Source organism: Symphalangus syndactylus, chromosome 19 (assembly GCF_028878055.3).
Source record: "Symphalangus syndactylus isolate Jambi chromosome 19, NHGRI_mSymSyn1-v2.1_pri, whole genome shotgun sequence".
Classification (NCBI taxonomy): Eukaryota; Metazoa; Chordata; class Mammalia; order Primates; family Hylobatidae; genus Symphalangus; species Symphalangus syndactylus.
The window spans coordinates 57,600,260-57,616,563 of NC_072434.2; the positions used below are offsets into that span (position 1 = coordinate 57,600,260).

The window sequence follows — 16,304 nt, forward strand, 5'->3', positions numbered from 1 at the left end:
AAGAAACCACTTTTCACTTTTTGCAGCTCACAGTGAATAAAGATCAAAAGCTACTCCACCAACTGGGCTTTTCTGATGAACAAATCCTTACAGTGAAGACTTCTGGCAGTGGGACCCCATCTGGGAGTTCAGCAGATTCTTCAACCAGCTCCAGCAGCAGCAGCAGTGGGGTTTTTAGTTCTTCATATGCCATGGAGCAGGTACTGGGTGATCAATTTCAATTTAAAAACAAGAACTTAACAGTCACTGTCTTTTTGTTCTGACTCTTCCAAACTGTATAACAAATGCTGGGATTCATTAGTGTTCAAGCATGTTGTGTTATTTCTTCCATCTTAAAAAAAACTCTTCATCCCACTTCCACCTTCAGTTACTGCCCCATTCTCCTTCCAAAATCAGCAAAGCTCCATGAAAGAGTTGTCTAAACTTGTTTCCAGCTTTTCTTTTGCCATCCTCTCTTGATCTCTCTTGATAAGAGTTAGCCTCTTTTCAAGTTGGTCTGTCACCTCCACGTCTTAGTCCTCATCTTGACATTTCATTGAAGCTGGTACATGTGATCGCTTCCCCCTTGGAACAGTCTTCACTTGGCTTTCAGGACTTGGCGTGACTTTCCACTGCCTCTCTGCCTGTTTGGTTTTTTATTTGGTGGTTTTTTTTTTTTTTTTGGTCTCCTTTGCCAATTTCTCTTCATCTCCCTGATCTCTGTACTGAGGAGTTCCCTGGCCGAATCTGGACCTCTCCTCTGTCTACAGTCATTCCCTTAATAATCTCATCCAGTCTCCATTCTCTGCATATTGTATGTACATTGCTAACTTCCAGTTTTTAGTTTTAACCTGAAATAAATGGATCCATCCACTTAACATCTCTTAAGTGTCTACTAGGCACCCCAATCCTAATTTATCCCAAATTGAGCTCCTTATACCCTTTTCCCCACTACCTCACTCCCACCCCACATCTCTTCTTCCCACAGCCTTGCTGTATCTCAAATGATGGCATCTCCAGTCTTCTAGTTGGCTGAGGCCAGAATCTTTGGGTTCCTTCTTTCACACCCATGTCCATGAGCAAATTCTTGACTCCACCTTCAGAATCCATCAAGAATCCAGCTACTTTTTTCTGCATCCACAGCTTGCACACCAGTCTAGGCAACACCATGCCTCACCTGGCATATTTTAGTAGTGCCCTAACTGCTCTCACAGTTTCTGCTCTTACATGAGTTCAGTCTCTTCTCTACAGGGCACCCGGTGGCCCAGGATCTTACTAAACATAAGTCAGATTGTACCACTCGGCCTGAGTGGCTCCTGTCTCACTCAGAATAAGAACCAGTCTTTACTGGGACCTTCAGGGCCTTCCTAATATGTCCCCCGGAGCCTGTCCAAGGTTGTCTCCTGTGAGCTTCTCCTCTCACCACTCCAGCCTCAGTGGCCTCCATGTTGGTCCTCAAATAGCATGGTCTGTGAACTTGCTCTTCCCTGTGCCTAAACTGTTCTTTCCTGATATGCAGGTGGCTCACTCTCACTTTCTTCAGCTTTTACTCATATTCTCAGTGAGCCTTCTCTGACTCTTTCCTACCCCTGTATTTTCAGCCTCTTTCCTACCCCTGTATTTCTTTTTATTTCCCTTCCCTACTTTATTTTTTCTTTAGCATACTGTATATTTTATTTATCTTGTTTATGTCTCTCTCCCAATAAAATGTAAGCTCCATGAGAGCAGATTTTCTTCTGTTTTGTTCACTGCTGCATCCTCGACACCTAAAACAGTGCCTAGAACACGATAGGTACCCAATGAATATTTCAATGACTTCATGAATTAGTTTATTTTGTACCTTCTCTGTGTTAGGACTCCAGGTGTACACAGCTGCGTAAGACTGTTCTGCTTTTTTAGGCTTTTATAGTCTAGAAAGCAAGCTAATGTAAAGTAAAGGTATTTAAAAGACATACAGTGTTTTTTTTTCCCCTTTGGTTATTATATATATTTCTTTAATTCCAAACGTAAGACTTTGTGTGACTGCATCTTTTTACTTTACAGAGCATAAACCTTACTAGAGAGATCAAAGAACTCTTCAAGTTTAGTGTAAGTTGAGTGGTCCTTAGGATTTTAGAATATTTGCATATACATAATGAGATATCTTGAGGATGGGACCCAAATCCAAACACTAAATTCATTTATGTTTCATATGCACCTTATATATACAGCCTGAAGTTAATTTTATACAGCATCTTAAATAATTTTGTGCATGAAACAAGATTTTGACTGAGATCAGTTACATGAGGTCAGGCATGGAATTTTCCACTTGTGGTGTCATGTTGGCACTCAGAAAGTTTCTGATTTTGGAGAATTTCACATTTCAGATTTTTGAATTAGGGATACTTAGCCTGTGTTGGTATTGTGGGATTGTCAGAGCTAACTGTATTTGAAGACTGGGTGTGGTGGCTCATGCCTGTAATCCTAGTAGTTTGGGAGGCTGAGGCAGGAGGATTGTTGGAGGCCAGGAGTTCAAGACCAACCTGGCCAACATAGCGAGACCCCCATCTCAATTTTTTAAAAAATTATATTTCATATATAACAAGAATTTTAAAAAGAAATCCCAGTCAGAATATGTACATAGTATCTTCAAGTTTAATAATTTTTAGCTATCTCACATTTATCCTGAATTTATTAAAAATCTTCCCACTTGTAAATACATTGTGTAATGATGTCCGACTTCTTATTCCTTATAACCAGAAAATAATGCTTTAATCATATCTGAATCTCTTTTATGCAGTTATAACCATTTTGTCTTTTCTGATCTTTGGGAAAAAAACATGGTAACTTCTTTTTCTCAACTTAAATTACATGTATTTATTGTTGTGTGTGGATGTTGATACATAAACACACTACTTTTGTTTTCACATCACTACCCCTGTTCTCTTCTGGGGAGCAGTCATTAGCTCAGTGGTGCCTACTCTCCATTATATTAATTACACATGCCCTCTGCTTTACCTCTCTTCTACTGTGCCTGCCTTTTGGCACCTTAGTCCCTTCACTAGCAGGTGGCCAGGAGAAGGGAGAGCAAGTAATACACGCTAGAAGGTAGTGAACCCTCATCTAATATGTTACCATGTGGTGTTCTTCAGTACAGACGAGCAGTGTGCTTCCCTCAAGCTTTACAGTGACCAGCCTTTCAGAACTAGTATTTTTATTGTTTGTAAGTTTGATTAGGAAAGGAGAACATTCTTTTGTAAATTTGAATTTCTATTTTGCTTTTTTCCATCAGGAGAAATCCCTCCCTGGTGTAGTGATGGCTCTCGTATGTAATGTATTTGACATGCTTTATCAGCTCGCCAATCTGGAAGAGCCAAGGTAAATATAAACATTTGTGAGGCTTGGCAGAGAGAAAGTTACTAACATTAGGGAGCCAAGTAACTTTTCACTTGAAATGCATTTTACTTTATATTCCATGCTAATGGACTTTCTTGAATTAAACTATGGCTTATATGAAAAAATTTGTATTTGAAAAACTTCAGGATAACTCTACGAGTACGGAAGCTTCTGCTCTTGATACCCACTGATCCAGCCATTCAGGAAGCCCTTGATCAACTTGATTCTTTAGGAAGAAAGGTATGAGTATTTTTTAACTAGCATGGCAATTTTATATCACAATTCAGTGAGTGAAAATACAACCTGAAATGACATCAAGGTCATATGATACCATCTTTCCCATAATGTTTTTTCTTCTTTTGAAAAATACCTTCGCCAGCCCAGTGCAGTGCAGTGGCTCACGCCTGTAATTCCAACACTTTGGGAGGCTGAGGTGGGAGGATGGCTTGAGCCCCAGAGTTCAAGATGAGCCTGGGCAATGTAGGGTGACCCCATCTCTACAAATAAAAAAATTAGCTGGTGTGATGGCACATACCTGTAGTCCCAGCTACTCAGGAGGCTGAGGCAGGAGGATAGCTTGAACCCAAGAGGTCAAGGCTGCAGTGAGCCAAGATTACACACTGCACTCTGGCCTGGGCAACAAAGCAAGACCCTGTCTCAAAAAAAAAGAGAGAGAGAAATACCTTTGCTATAAATGGAGATCAGAACTTAATGTTGACTTTTAAAGTATCTATATAAAGTCAATAGTGACATCAGGTTTCAGAAGTGGAAGAGCCTTTGATATCATCTACCTTTCCACCTCCTCATGTTATATATTAGGAAACTGAAGCTCAAAGGGATGAAGTTACTTGTCCCAGATCAGACTCTAGTTGTGATTCAGTTGAGACGTTTTTCATTAGCCATGATGCCTTTTTGAATCTGATTGTTGCATATGTCTGAGTTGCTTATATAAATGGATTATCATTTAATTTTTTCACAGTTGATATTTAAAGTTCATTTTTGTTAATTGTTAGAATGTTGTTCCTTAAGAGATTTATCTATATATTGAAATTGTGTCTTATCTATAATATTGTTTAATTATGTTCTCAGAATAAATTCATGTAGAAAAAGTTGTTAGAACTATATTTTCTATTTTATAATTTAGTGGTAGAAATTTAGATCAGCTCAGTCATATCATTTATTGCTTATACATTAATTTAACGGATAAAACTAATGTAATTATAAAATATATCACTAGTGTTAGTTTAACAAATTTTTCAAGCCTACCACTTTAGCAATCTTATAATTTTATTATCAGTATTTAGAGATACAAATTTTAAACACAGAAACCAATTAAAATGACCTTCTCAGGTGTTGCTTAGAATACATGCTCAAAAGCATTCACGTAGTATTTGAATCTTATTGAACATTTAGAATTTGTGTGATGAAGTTTGATGTTTTAATAGTTACAGAGTGATGTGGTTTTATGAAGTTAATTTTTAGAAAATAGCATTGGTGTGGCTTATATTAAAGAGGGAAAGATATTAGGACATGTACTAAGATCTGTTTCTCTTTAATTTGTCCTTTTAAGTAGTTTATGTCTTTTTTATTCTCTTAAACTTAGAAAACATTGCTGTCTGAATCAAGTTCTCAGTCCTCAAAATCTCCATCCTTGTCATCAAAGCAACAGCACCAGCCAAGTGCCAGTTCAATTTTAGAAAGTCTGTTTCGATCTTTTGCCCCGGGAATGTCTACCTTCAGAGTGCTCTACAACTTAGAAGTAAGAAACCTAATTTCTTTCCATTTCATTTTGACAGGTCTATTTGGATTTATCGATTCATGCTTTCAGATGTCAGAAATAAGTAAATAGGTTTCTGTTATGTGGCGATTGGTTGAAAATTAGTTTTAAGAAATAGATTATAAATTGAAACTTTTTTGCCTTTGAATATGCAAAAGATTATTTTTGTTACTACCTTAGCCCATTTGGGCTGCTATAACGAATCACCATAGACTGGATGGCTTAAACTGCAAGCATTTATTTCTCATAGTTGGAGTGGCTAGGGAGTCCAAGATCAAGGCACCGGCAGATTCGGTGTCTGGTGTGGGCTAGCTTCCTGGTTCATGGATGGTACCGTCTCACTGTGACCTCACTTCCAAAATAGGAATTTTAGGGGAATACAAACACTTAGTTCGTTGTAATTAGCCTCCCCAAAAGAAGCCTTAATACATTTAATTGTTTACTGTCTACAAGTCATGGTGGTAGTTAAGGGAACAGAGTTGAAAAAACAAGATATTCACTCCAAGATCTTATGAGTAAGACATATGGAAGCTGGATATACTGAGTCTGGATGGCAGAGTGTAAACAAAGCACTATGGGAAAGTGACCAACTGGAATCAGTTCTGCTCTTGGAGAGTAATAGGTCAGACCCTCATACCACTCTTGGTCTGAAGAAAATAAAGCCCTGAATGATTTTGCTTTGTCTTAGGAAGTTATATCCAGGCACTAAAGAATCCATATCAGTGCCTAAGCAGTCTTAATTATTATATCATGTATCTTAAGTACACAAAAGTCAAAAATTTTAAGAGGGTACCTGCATTTTTTCCAAGTTTCATTTCATGTGACAATCTAATTGGGAGCATATAATTATAGTCCTTCATTTTCCCACTCCACTTGTTGCTTGTATGATGTGATAACTTTTCATACAAGCAATATCTCATTGCTTCAAGGTGTGATGACATTTCATATTTGCCTTAATCATTCTTGTGAAAAGACATGTTGGTCTAAAAAGAAAAAATATTTAGCAATTATTTTAAAAATTAAGCATGTCCTTATTTAGTATGGACATTTAAAAATATATGCAGTATTCAGCATGGAAACCACGTTCGAGGTTGAGTCATCCTTGTGTTTAAGAATTAACTTTATGAAATGTAGTAGCATTCAGTGCAGTGTTAAGTTATAACAACAGCATGGAGTACCAAAGTGCTTTCTATTTAGATTATATTTTACATTTTCGGGCATACTGAGGAGGCTTATTCAAAATGAAAATGCTAACTTAATGTTCACCCTGTTTAATAAACAGATGTCAAAAAATAAAATATATGCAGTATTCCAAAACAGAAAGTTGCCTAGGAATTTTTAGCCCGTTTAAGCCTAAAGAATTTGCATCTTGTGATTCCTGCCAGATCTGTCATTTGTTTTTGAATGATTATCTCCAAAAAGTTCAAGTGTAATTTTTAACACCTACATTTAATAGAAAAACAGAATGGTCCAACAATGGGTCTAGCTTGTCATCAACTATCTAAATTCCATTATCTTAGAGCCATAGCACTAAAGTGGTAAAATACCTCTGGTATCATTTTAAGACTTCTGAGTGTGAATTCCTTTGATATTTTTTGTTTTGCTTTAGGTACACAAAATAGTTGGAAACCTAACACTCCCAAAAGCTCTTATTTTGCTGTCAGCTAAAAGGTTAATTTCTTTGCAATTTGTTCATTAACTTTTGTTTACCTGCTAGGAAACTTCAAAGTGAATATATCCTTGTCTTTGAAGAAACCTGTCAGTTCACTAAATTGTTGTCCATTAAGCATGTGGCAGGTGGGGTCGGAGTGTCCATGTAGACGAAGAGCTATATATATTTGAAGGGCTTAGAAGAGCACAGGTTCCTTTTCTCCCATGTAATGCTCATTATCCCAGGTTGGTGGGCCTGTTTCTCCAGAGCAACCTAGGAAGAAGGCATCTTTAACAAAATCCCACATTAAGTTCTAAACTCATAAAACTCATGGGTTCCTAGAAGCAGATTTTTTAAGACTAGAAAATGATCTTGAACTACATCTAGTTTAAGACTGAGGCAATGTGAGTCTTTATTTTTAAATCATAACTAAATAAGCAGTTGTTTACTGAGTACTTGTTTTGTGCTGATGCTTATACTAAGCACCTTAAAGCTTGTGCTGTAGTATTTAATCCTTCAGTCTTCCTGTAAAGGTAATTACTACGCTCACTTAGTGATGAGAAAACTAGGACAAAATAGAGCATTGTATGCCTAAGGTCTCTCAGCTAGGTAAAACTAGAATGTGAACTAGATTTGTAGTCTTGGCTATAGTAGGGTCATTTATGTGAAATTCTGCCCAACCAAAGTATTCAGTTGAACTCCACTTTAGGTAGGCATTGCGGCATCATAGAAGGGCATGAGTGTTAGAATGAGACACATCTGGATTTGAATTCTAACCATGTGACCTTGGGTGGGCAGTCACTTAACCTACTTAACCTTTCAGGTCTCAGTTCTCTCACCTATAAAGTAAAATACATATGCCTGATACACTGTAGATGTTCAATAAATAGGAGTTAGAGTTATTATTGGGGAACTCATCTTGCATTTTTAATATATGGGCTGTTTTATAAGACTTTGGTGTATATCTTTCTAAAGAATGTATCTAGCATATCACATGAAATTATCTGTTCTTATTAAGGCTGAGGGTCTGAGACTTTCATGTTTGCCAGTTTCATGAAAAGAACACACCAGCTTTCTCTAGAATGGAAAGATTTTTCTTCCAAAGTAAATAGAATAGGTAAAATGTGATTATTTTATCGTGAAACATCAGCTTCTACGTATTTCTGGGGAAAAAACAGTGTGCAACATTTAAAGAGATTCTAACTCAAGTTGTCTGAATGTTTTATTTAGTAAAGGAGTAATTTCTGCTGAAAATGTGTGGATGAATAATTGTGCTTATCTGTTTCCTAGGTTCTAAGCTCCAAACTCATGCCAACAGCTGATGATGACATGGCCAGAAGCTGTGCCAAATCCTTCTGTGAAAACTTCCTCAAAGCCGGCGGTTTGAGGTTAGAGTTTCAATGTAATGTTACATGAGTTGCCGAAAATGAATACAGTTATTTTAGTTAATTTCCCCTGTAAAGTCTTGCTTATTCCTACAAGGTATCATATGACTCATTGTGAGAGTTATTATAAGAAGGAATGATGTTTCAGTCCTTTAAAATATTTTAAATCATTTTATAACTTCTGATTATTTGAAAAATGTGTGGAAGCTTGTCTCTTTCCCCTCTGGTGGTGGGGGAAATTTTCAAGAAGAGTAGAAGCAAGGAGGCTGTTTCTTTTGTGTCTCATATCAGTTTGAAATAAGGTGAATTTGATCCCTGTAAATCCATATTGTGCAAGGTATTAGTGCTGGGGATGGAAAGATAAATTAGATATTATCTCTGCCTTTGAGAGGCAGCTGATGGTTTAACAAAGAATAACAAACAGCTAGGTAACTATATTATAAGTATTAAAACAGGCCAGGCATGGTGGTTCATGCCTGTAATCCCAACACTTTCAGAGGCTGAGGCAGGAGGATCGCTTGAGCCCAAGAGTTTGAGATCGTCTGGGGCAACATGGTGCGGCCTCATGTCTACTAAAAATAAAAATAAAAAAATAGCTGAGTGTGATGACATGCACCTGTAGTCCCAACTACTTGGGACACTGAGGTAGGAGGATCACTTGAGCCCGGGAGGTGGAGGTTGCAGTAAGCAGTAATTGCACCAGTGCACTCCACCCTGGCAACAGAACAAGATCCTGTCTCAAAAAAAAAAAAAAGAAAAAAAAAAGGTATTAAAACAGAGGCACATGTAAAAAGTACTTGTGAGGAGGAGGGGTGAGAAAGTAGTGGTTAAATTGGTTGAATTTGCTTAGGGTCATAAGGTTAGGAAATGATTCACAGAAAATGACCATTGAGCTAGGAATTGGGAAATTATTTACCTAGAAATCCTCTAAGTAAATAAGGAGGGAAAGGGCACTCCAAGCTAGAATGGAAGGAAGGGTGAGTGAGAGCATGAAGACGCATCGCCTGTCTTGGGAACCTCAGTTACCTGGTGTTGAAGCAAAGGATGAAGGAGAGAAACATGTCAAGAAGGGTCTCATTGGGGAATATGAGTGTTGTCTTGTAGTCCATGAACAGGCAGTTTCTAAGCCAAGAATTACCTGGAACAATTACTCTGGCAGCAGTGAAGAGGACAAAGGGAAGTGGCAGAGACTGGAGGAAGGGTAGACTGAGAGCTGACAGTATCCAGAGAGGAGATGAAGGGCAGTGACAGAATGACATTTATGACTAAGTAGAGGGTGGGGACATTTATAAAATGGCCCTGTGGTTTCTAGCTTGGTAGAGTGAGGAAATGGTGAGTCATTAGTCAGTATGAGAAATAAACGCAGAGAGAGGTGGAGGGAACAAAGGAAAGCAAGAGAAATAAGTTTGATTGTATACAAGGTCCTTCTGAGTCATGTGAAGTAGATGGTTTGGATTGGATAGGGTGCTTGTTAGAAAAGTGGAGAATGGCATGAGAGATTTGGGAGCGTGTGAGTAAAACCATGAGGGCATAATCCAGCTGTCAGAGCTGAGTGGAAAGTGTAAGGCAGGAAGGTAGCATCAGGGCATAGAGATCTCTCCTTTCAGATGAGTAAGAAAAAAGGGGTGACAGTAAATTGAAGACAAAAATAACTGAGGGGAAAGTTGGCTTTTCTGTTTTGATTTTAGCTTGTGGAAGACTCTTCATAGGTTAACTAAAAGGGACCAACGAAGGAGAAAAGAATAAAGATAAAAGAAAAAGGGGTAAATGATGGGGCCAACTTGTACTGCAGTTGGAAGCAGCTTTTCTCTAGAAAGAAGTAGGCATACCATTTCCTCTGGGTGAGGAAGGCATGGACACCAGCTCAAAGCATGAGCAGAGGATGGTTGGAGGAATTCCTGAGGGGAGGTCTGGCACAGAGAAGCTGGGTAGGGACCTTGAGGAGGTCGAGGGGTTGGGAAACAGGGAAATGATGGCAAAAAGGATTCCCAAGTACCGTAGAAGGTCTGGCACACATGTGTAGCTTTATTCTGTGTTCCACACTGTAGAGGTGTTTTTAGTAAAAACTCCTTTCACATCACTCAGCCATTTACAGGGCTGTCAAAATAAAGGCATTAAACATTTGGCTTATTTGTATATGTCATTTAATTCATGTTCCAGATACTGTTCTAAGCAATGAGAACAGAGCAGTGAGTAGATTAGACCAAAATCCACATCCTCATGAAGCTTACAGTCTAGAGGGGGAGACAACATAAGTAAAAGCATGTGTCAGATGGTGAGGAGAGCTTAGAGAAAGAAGGAAGCAGGGATTCGGGGGCTGTGATTTTCAGTAGGATGATCAGGAAAATCTTCACTGGGGTGACATCTAGCAAAGACCTGAAGGAGATAAGGGAGCGAGACCCAGGAGAAAGCTTTTCAGAGGAGCAGCCAGCGCACACCCATGCGTGGGGACCTGCCTGATGCCGGCAGAGGCCATAGGAGGCCAGTGTGGTTGGGGCAGAGTGAATGAGGCAGTGTTTCCCATTCTCAATTGAGACAGAGGTCTGGGACATGACGTTGCAGAGAAAGCAGAGGTCAGTTATGAAGTATCTTATAGGCTACTGTGAAGACTACTGTTTTTCAGCGTAGGAAATAGGAAACCATTGAAGGATTTTGTGCAGAGGGAGTGCCGTGATCTGAGTTAAATTTTCCAAGGATCACCCTGATGGGTCTTTTGAAAATAGGTTTGGAAGGTGGAGGGTCAAGAGCAGAAGCAGGGAGAACAGTTAGGAAGCTTATAGGTATCATAGGAAATTATTATGATAGATATATGTAGGCTCTTTTTGTGACAGAATCGTGTAGAAACTAAGTAATTGATAATATTGATGACTGATTACATTATTTATGGAAAATTTAAAATGAAAAAAATAGAAGTCTTTAATATCCTGCCTTTTTTTCTTCTTTTTGAAGTTTGGTTGTAAATGTCATGCAGAGAGACTCCATCCCATCAGAAGTAGACTATGAAACAAGGCAGGGTGTTTATTCCATCTGTCTACAGCTTGCAAGGTATGTAAATATATTGCATTAGTCTCACCAGGCAATACTTGACTTTTTCTTCTCGAATCATGTTTTTAAATAGTATGAATGGACTCAGAATAAGTCTAGCTGTTTCTTTTTAAGATTTTTACTTGTCGGACAAACATTGCCCACGTTATTAGATGAAGACCTCACCAAAGATAGCATAGAAGCACTTTCTTCCCGCCCATTCCGAAATGTCAGCCGGCAGACAAGCAGACAGATGTCCTTATGTGGTACCCCAGAAAAGTCATCCTACCGACAGTTGTCAGTGTCTGATAGGTCTTCTATTAGGGTTGAGGAAATCATCCCTGCTGCTCGAGTTGCAATACAAGTAAGTGATTTGTGTATTCAAGACATTTTAGTACCTCTTATTCAGAATGTCCTGTTTAGGAAGAGGTGCTATGGGGATATAAAAATGATTAAGACATGAATATTGCCTTAAAGAAATTTATGGTGACTTAAAAAGAGATCACTAGGGTAGAAATAACTATAAATCCAGGTAGAAAGTATCAAGTGTTGTAAAACTATAAGACAAAGCATTCTGTGTGTCTTCAAAGTAGGTAGAATAATTTCCTTCACCTGTGGCTGTGATGGGTGATTTTATGTTATAGATGGCATTTGAGCTAGGCCTTGAAGAACAGATGAGGATTAGATATACAGAGATAAGTACTTAGAAAGTTGGAGAAAGGAGATTTGTTCAAGCAAAAGGGTGCATATGTGCAAACTAGAGACAATATCAGAGCTTATGGGAGGTCACGAGGTCATAGTATGTGGGAAAGGGGGAAAGTGAAAAAATTGGTAAAGCATAATTTGAAGCCACAGCATGAAGATCAATCTGTTTTACAGATAAAAAAGAGAGATTGAAAGCCCTTGAGCAGGATGGCAGCTTGAGAAAGGCCATCCTTCTGGATGACCTTGGAGGGAAAGGAGGCGTATGAAACTGAGACCTGTAAGAAGGTTGTAGGTGTCAGGGCATGTGTTCAAGTATTGCTTTTTCTCTTAATACTTGTTCCATTCTTTAGACGATGGAAGTAAGTGATTTCACTTCTACTGTGGCTTGCTTCATGAGATTGTCATGGGCTGCGGCTGCAGGACGGCTTGATCTTGTTGGGAGTAGCCAGCCAATTAAAGAAAGTAATTCCCTGTGTCCTGCTGGAATTCGAAACAGACTCAGCAGTTCAGGTACTGATTAAAGAGAGACAGTAATGAGAACACTGGGTAAGAAATAACCATAAGAATTCTCTGTGTAGGTTTGCCAGAGTCACAAAAATGGGAGACCCTCTTCTCTTGCTTGTGAGCATGAGTAAAAATTCATCAAGCTCTGTATACATTTAGTATTTATGTATGTTCCTATATGTATGTCGTATTTCACTTAAGAAGAAAAATATTTATAAACACTTAGAGTAAGTGAAGAAACCAAATCAACAGTTTTTAGCTTAGCTGAGTATAAAAGTGTCATGCAACCAATCATTGTGGCAATAATACAAATTTATTTAGAATTCAGTCCTGGAAAACAGTTCTTTTCTTGGTTTGCCAGGTTATTTTTCATTAGGCCTCTTTAAAATATAGCTTTATTTCCCAGCTTTGTTTGGTCTTCCTGCTCAATCTCTATTTTAGAAATACCTCAGTAATAAAGGAAGTTTTTAAAATTTTGACATATATACAGTAAAGTGCAGACAGTAAAGTGTATGAGATTTTTAGGATTTTTGTATGCATATGACCCATCTACATCAAGTTACAAGGTAGAAAACATTTCTGATATCCTCTGGAGGGCTCCCTCATGCCTACAAAGTTGCGCTATTTTCACTTGTATCACCTGAAATTAGTTTTGCTTTGTGAACACATTTTGATTGCCTGCAAATGTGTTTTAAAGAAAAAGTAGTGAGAGTGTTTCAAATACAGTGTTAAATCTCTCGCTTCTTGCACCTAAGTGCTTTCTTGAAGTATTTAATGTCACATGAGGATTCTGGAACATATAGTAAAAAGATTAAAATATTGCATAGTTCCTGTAGGATCCACAGGAAATTTCTGCTTACCTATTTTCAGGAAGCAATTGCAGCTCTGGAAGTGAAGGAGAACCAGTAGCCCTGCATGCAGGAATCTGTGTTCGACAACAGTCTGTATCCACCAAAGACTCGCTGATTGCAGGAGAGGCTTTGTCTCTTCTTGTTACATGCCTACAGCTTCGGAGCCAGCAACTGGGTATGCTGGAGGCTTGTTTGTGATTAATCTCTTTCAGGGAAAGGCCAAATTTCTGTTGGGAATTATTTACATTTCTTTCTAGATAAGGTCCCATTAGTCAAAATGAAAAAGGCGGGAAGTTGCCATGTGGAGTAGCTAAGAATAATGCTAAAGTAGCTCATTCTGAAGAAATATTTATTGAGCACCTTCTGTATATGAGGTTCCGCAGTTGCTGTCACCAGAGCAGTATGTCTGCACACCACGAGCTTGCTGTCTAGTTGAGGAATTCAAAGAGCCCAAAGTTACTAGTTCATAAATTATAGAATTAGAATTGTATATCAATTCCTGATAATGACTCTAGTATTAAAAATTGTGTAACTTAAGATTTGCCCTTTCATCTTTATTGTTGGCTTTGGTGAACGGGGACCATTACTAACATTCTCTAACGTGAGAGCACCCCAGGGCTCAGCTCCTCATCATCTCTTCTCTATTTCCATTCATTCCCTTGGTGATCTCGTGCAGTTTCACAGTTTTAAATTCCATCTATATGTTGACAACACCTAAATTTGGGTCTATGGACTGTGCCACTGTCCTGGTATCTCCAGTTGGATATCAAATAGACATCCAAACTTCTCATTTCCAGAACTGAGCTCCTCTAATCCTGCCCATATCATCCTAGAGTTTTCTCAACTTAAAAGCAGTTCTATTCTAGTTGCTCTGGCCAAAAACCTTGGCTTCATCTTCGATACCTTTTTTTCACCCCCTACTTCTAATCTGTCAGCATATCCCCCTTCAAGCCCTCTCTAGATTCTACCCCTTAACACCCCTTTCACTGTTGGTGCCCTCTGAGCTGCCATTGCTTCCTACTTGGACTATAGCAAGAGTGCCCTAACTCATTTCCCTGCTTCTGCCTTGCAGTTTATTCTCTACTCAGCAACCAGGGTGGACCTTCTAAATTTTAAGTCAGAGTACATCACTTCTCTTTCAAAGCCTTCCGGTGGCTTCTCAGTTCACCAAGTAAAAGCCAAATCTTTACAAGGGGGTGGACATGGTGTACCACTTGATACTTCTGTGCCTTTGCTTCTACTCTCCCCTTTACTCACTGTGCTTCGGCCACCCTGGGCTCCTTGCTGTTCCCCCAGCAGCCAGCGTACATTCCTTCCTTTGCACTGGCTGTTTGTTCTCTCTTTCCAGTATGCTTACTGAGACATTCCCCGACCACCTTTAAAAAAATTACAATGCTCTTCTTGCCCCAGCACTGCCCAGACTCCTTACCTTATTTTTTTCCTGTAACATTTGTCATTTTATAACATGCAAAATAATCTACTTATTTATGGTGTTTATTGTCATTATCTCCTCCCCAACTAGATTGAAAGCTCCATGAGGACAGAGACTTTTATTCATTTTGTTCCCTGATGAATCTCCAGCCCCCAAACACTGTCTGATGTGTAGTAGATTCTCAATAAATAAATATTCAGAAATGAAGTTTTAGTAACTCCACTTTTAAAAAGTGTACTAATCCTACTCTTAGCTGTTTGATTTCATTTAATTTTCCTAGAATTGTTTAACTTAGAGATATTTTCAAATCAAGATGAAAAAATGATAACTTCCCTCCCAGCTTTTATCTGTTATCATTTGTAAGTTTATTTTAGGGTATATTTTATAGTTTGCAACTATTGATAGTTTATCAAGGCAAGACATTTATTCTGTAACTGGTATGTGCAAGGCATTGTGCTAAAATATGGAGCACAAAAATAAGACATGGTTTCTTCTCTTAAACAACTTAGAATTTTATGGGGTAAATGGACAGGCATGAAAGCAATTGTCAAAGATCCTGAATTATTGTATGTAAAACTGATGAGCTTATGCTTAAGTTGAGCTTAAGAAGTTAATCAAAATTTGAAAATGCATTACTAACTTGTTTCACACACCCACATCCCCCATTTCTTCTTATTAGCATCTTTCTATAACTTGCCCTGTGTTGCTGATTTCATCATTGATATTCTGCTCGGATCACCAAGTGCTGAGGTAAGGATTTTTCACATTGCTTACAAAACTCCTTTGGTCCTGTTGTTTTGTGAGCTCTCTCAACTACCTGTGACATTGTCAGGAATACAGGAGTGGCATTGAGTGCTCTCAGGGCGTGTACAAAGGGGCTGCAGACCATGAAAGAAAAGTAACCATTTGGACTCTACTGCCTTTCCTTCTACTACCTCCTCCATATGCCACCAAAAGTTATGAGACTAATGTTAGTGAGTTATTTTTGTTTATAACAACATTACAATCAGTGTCTGACATCCATAGCTCACAAGGGCAGCTGGCACTAAGCATCCACATTGTTGGTCAAAATCAGGAAAGATCAACCTCAACCTATAAACTTTCATTAGATAATATAGTTCTGACATTCTTACATGACCTTGAGGATTAACTTAAACTTTCTTTTTTCTTATTTTCATTTACATTGAGTTATAAACCTATTGAGTAGAGTAGAATAGTAGAATAATTTGGGAAATCAGTTCCCAGACCACAGTGGGTTTTAATTAGCCACAGTTTATTCAGTGGAAACCTTACCATTAAAAACTGAAACACTCATACCTTTCTAGTATCCTTCAATAACTTGAGTGACTAAATAGGCTGGAATTTGGAAGAAAATCACTTTTTAAGCAGTCTCAACATGTTCATTCATGTCTGTCCTTTGCTGCTGATCATGTAATTTCAGATTCGCCGGGTTGCCTGTGATCAGCTGTACACTCTTAGTCAGACAGACACATCAGCGCATCCAGATGTGCAGAAGCCAAATCAGTTTCTTCTAGGCGTCATCCTCACGGCTCAGCTGCCTCTCTGGTCTCCAACTAGTATTATGAGAGGAGTCAATCAGAGGTAGGTAATAAAAATGGAA

General features: G+C 38.5%; 1 protein-coding gene across 4 annotated transcripts in view; it reads left to right on the plus strand.

The window, feature by feature from the left end:
* Window positions 1-16,304, plus strand: part of USP24 (ubiquitin specific peptidase 24) — a 148,363-nt gene that overhangs the window by 78,568 nt on the left and 53,491 nt on the right. For all 4 annotated transcript variants that reach the window (XM_055235279.2, XM_055235280.2, XM_063613890.1 and 1 more), the window contains exons 28-38: window positions 27-200; window positions 3,251-3,336; window positions 3,501-3,594; window positions 4,958-5,113; window positions 8,073-8,170; window positions 11,117-11,212; window positions 11,327-11,555; window positions 12,247-12,406; window positions 13,271-13,426; window positions 15,363-15,433; window positions 16,125-16,285. In XM_055235279.2, the coding sequence (XP_055091254.1) occupies window positions 27-200; window positions 3,251-3,336; window positions 3,501-3,594; window positions 4,958-5,113; window positions 8,073-8,170; window positions 11,117-11,212; window positions 11,327-11,555; window positions 12,247-12,406; window positions 13,271-13,426; window positions 15,363-15,433; window positions 16,125-16,285 (1,481 nt within the window). The remainder of the gene's footprint in view (window positions 1-26; window positions 201-3,250; window positions 3,337-3,500; window positions 3,595-4,957; window positions 5,114-8,072; window positions 8,171-11,116; window positions 11,213-11,326; window positions 11,556-12,246; window positions 12,407-13,270; window positions 13,427-15,362; window positions 15,434-16,124; window positions 16,286-16,304) is intronic.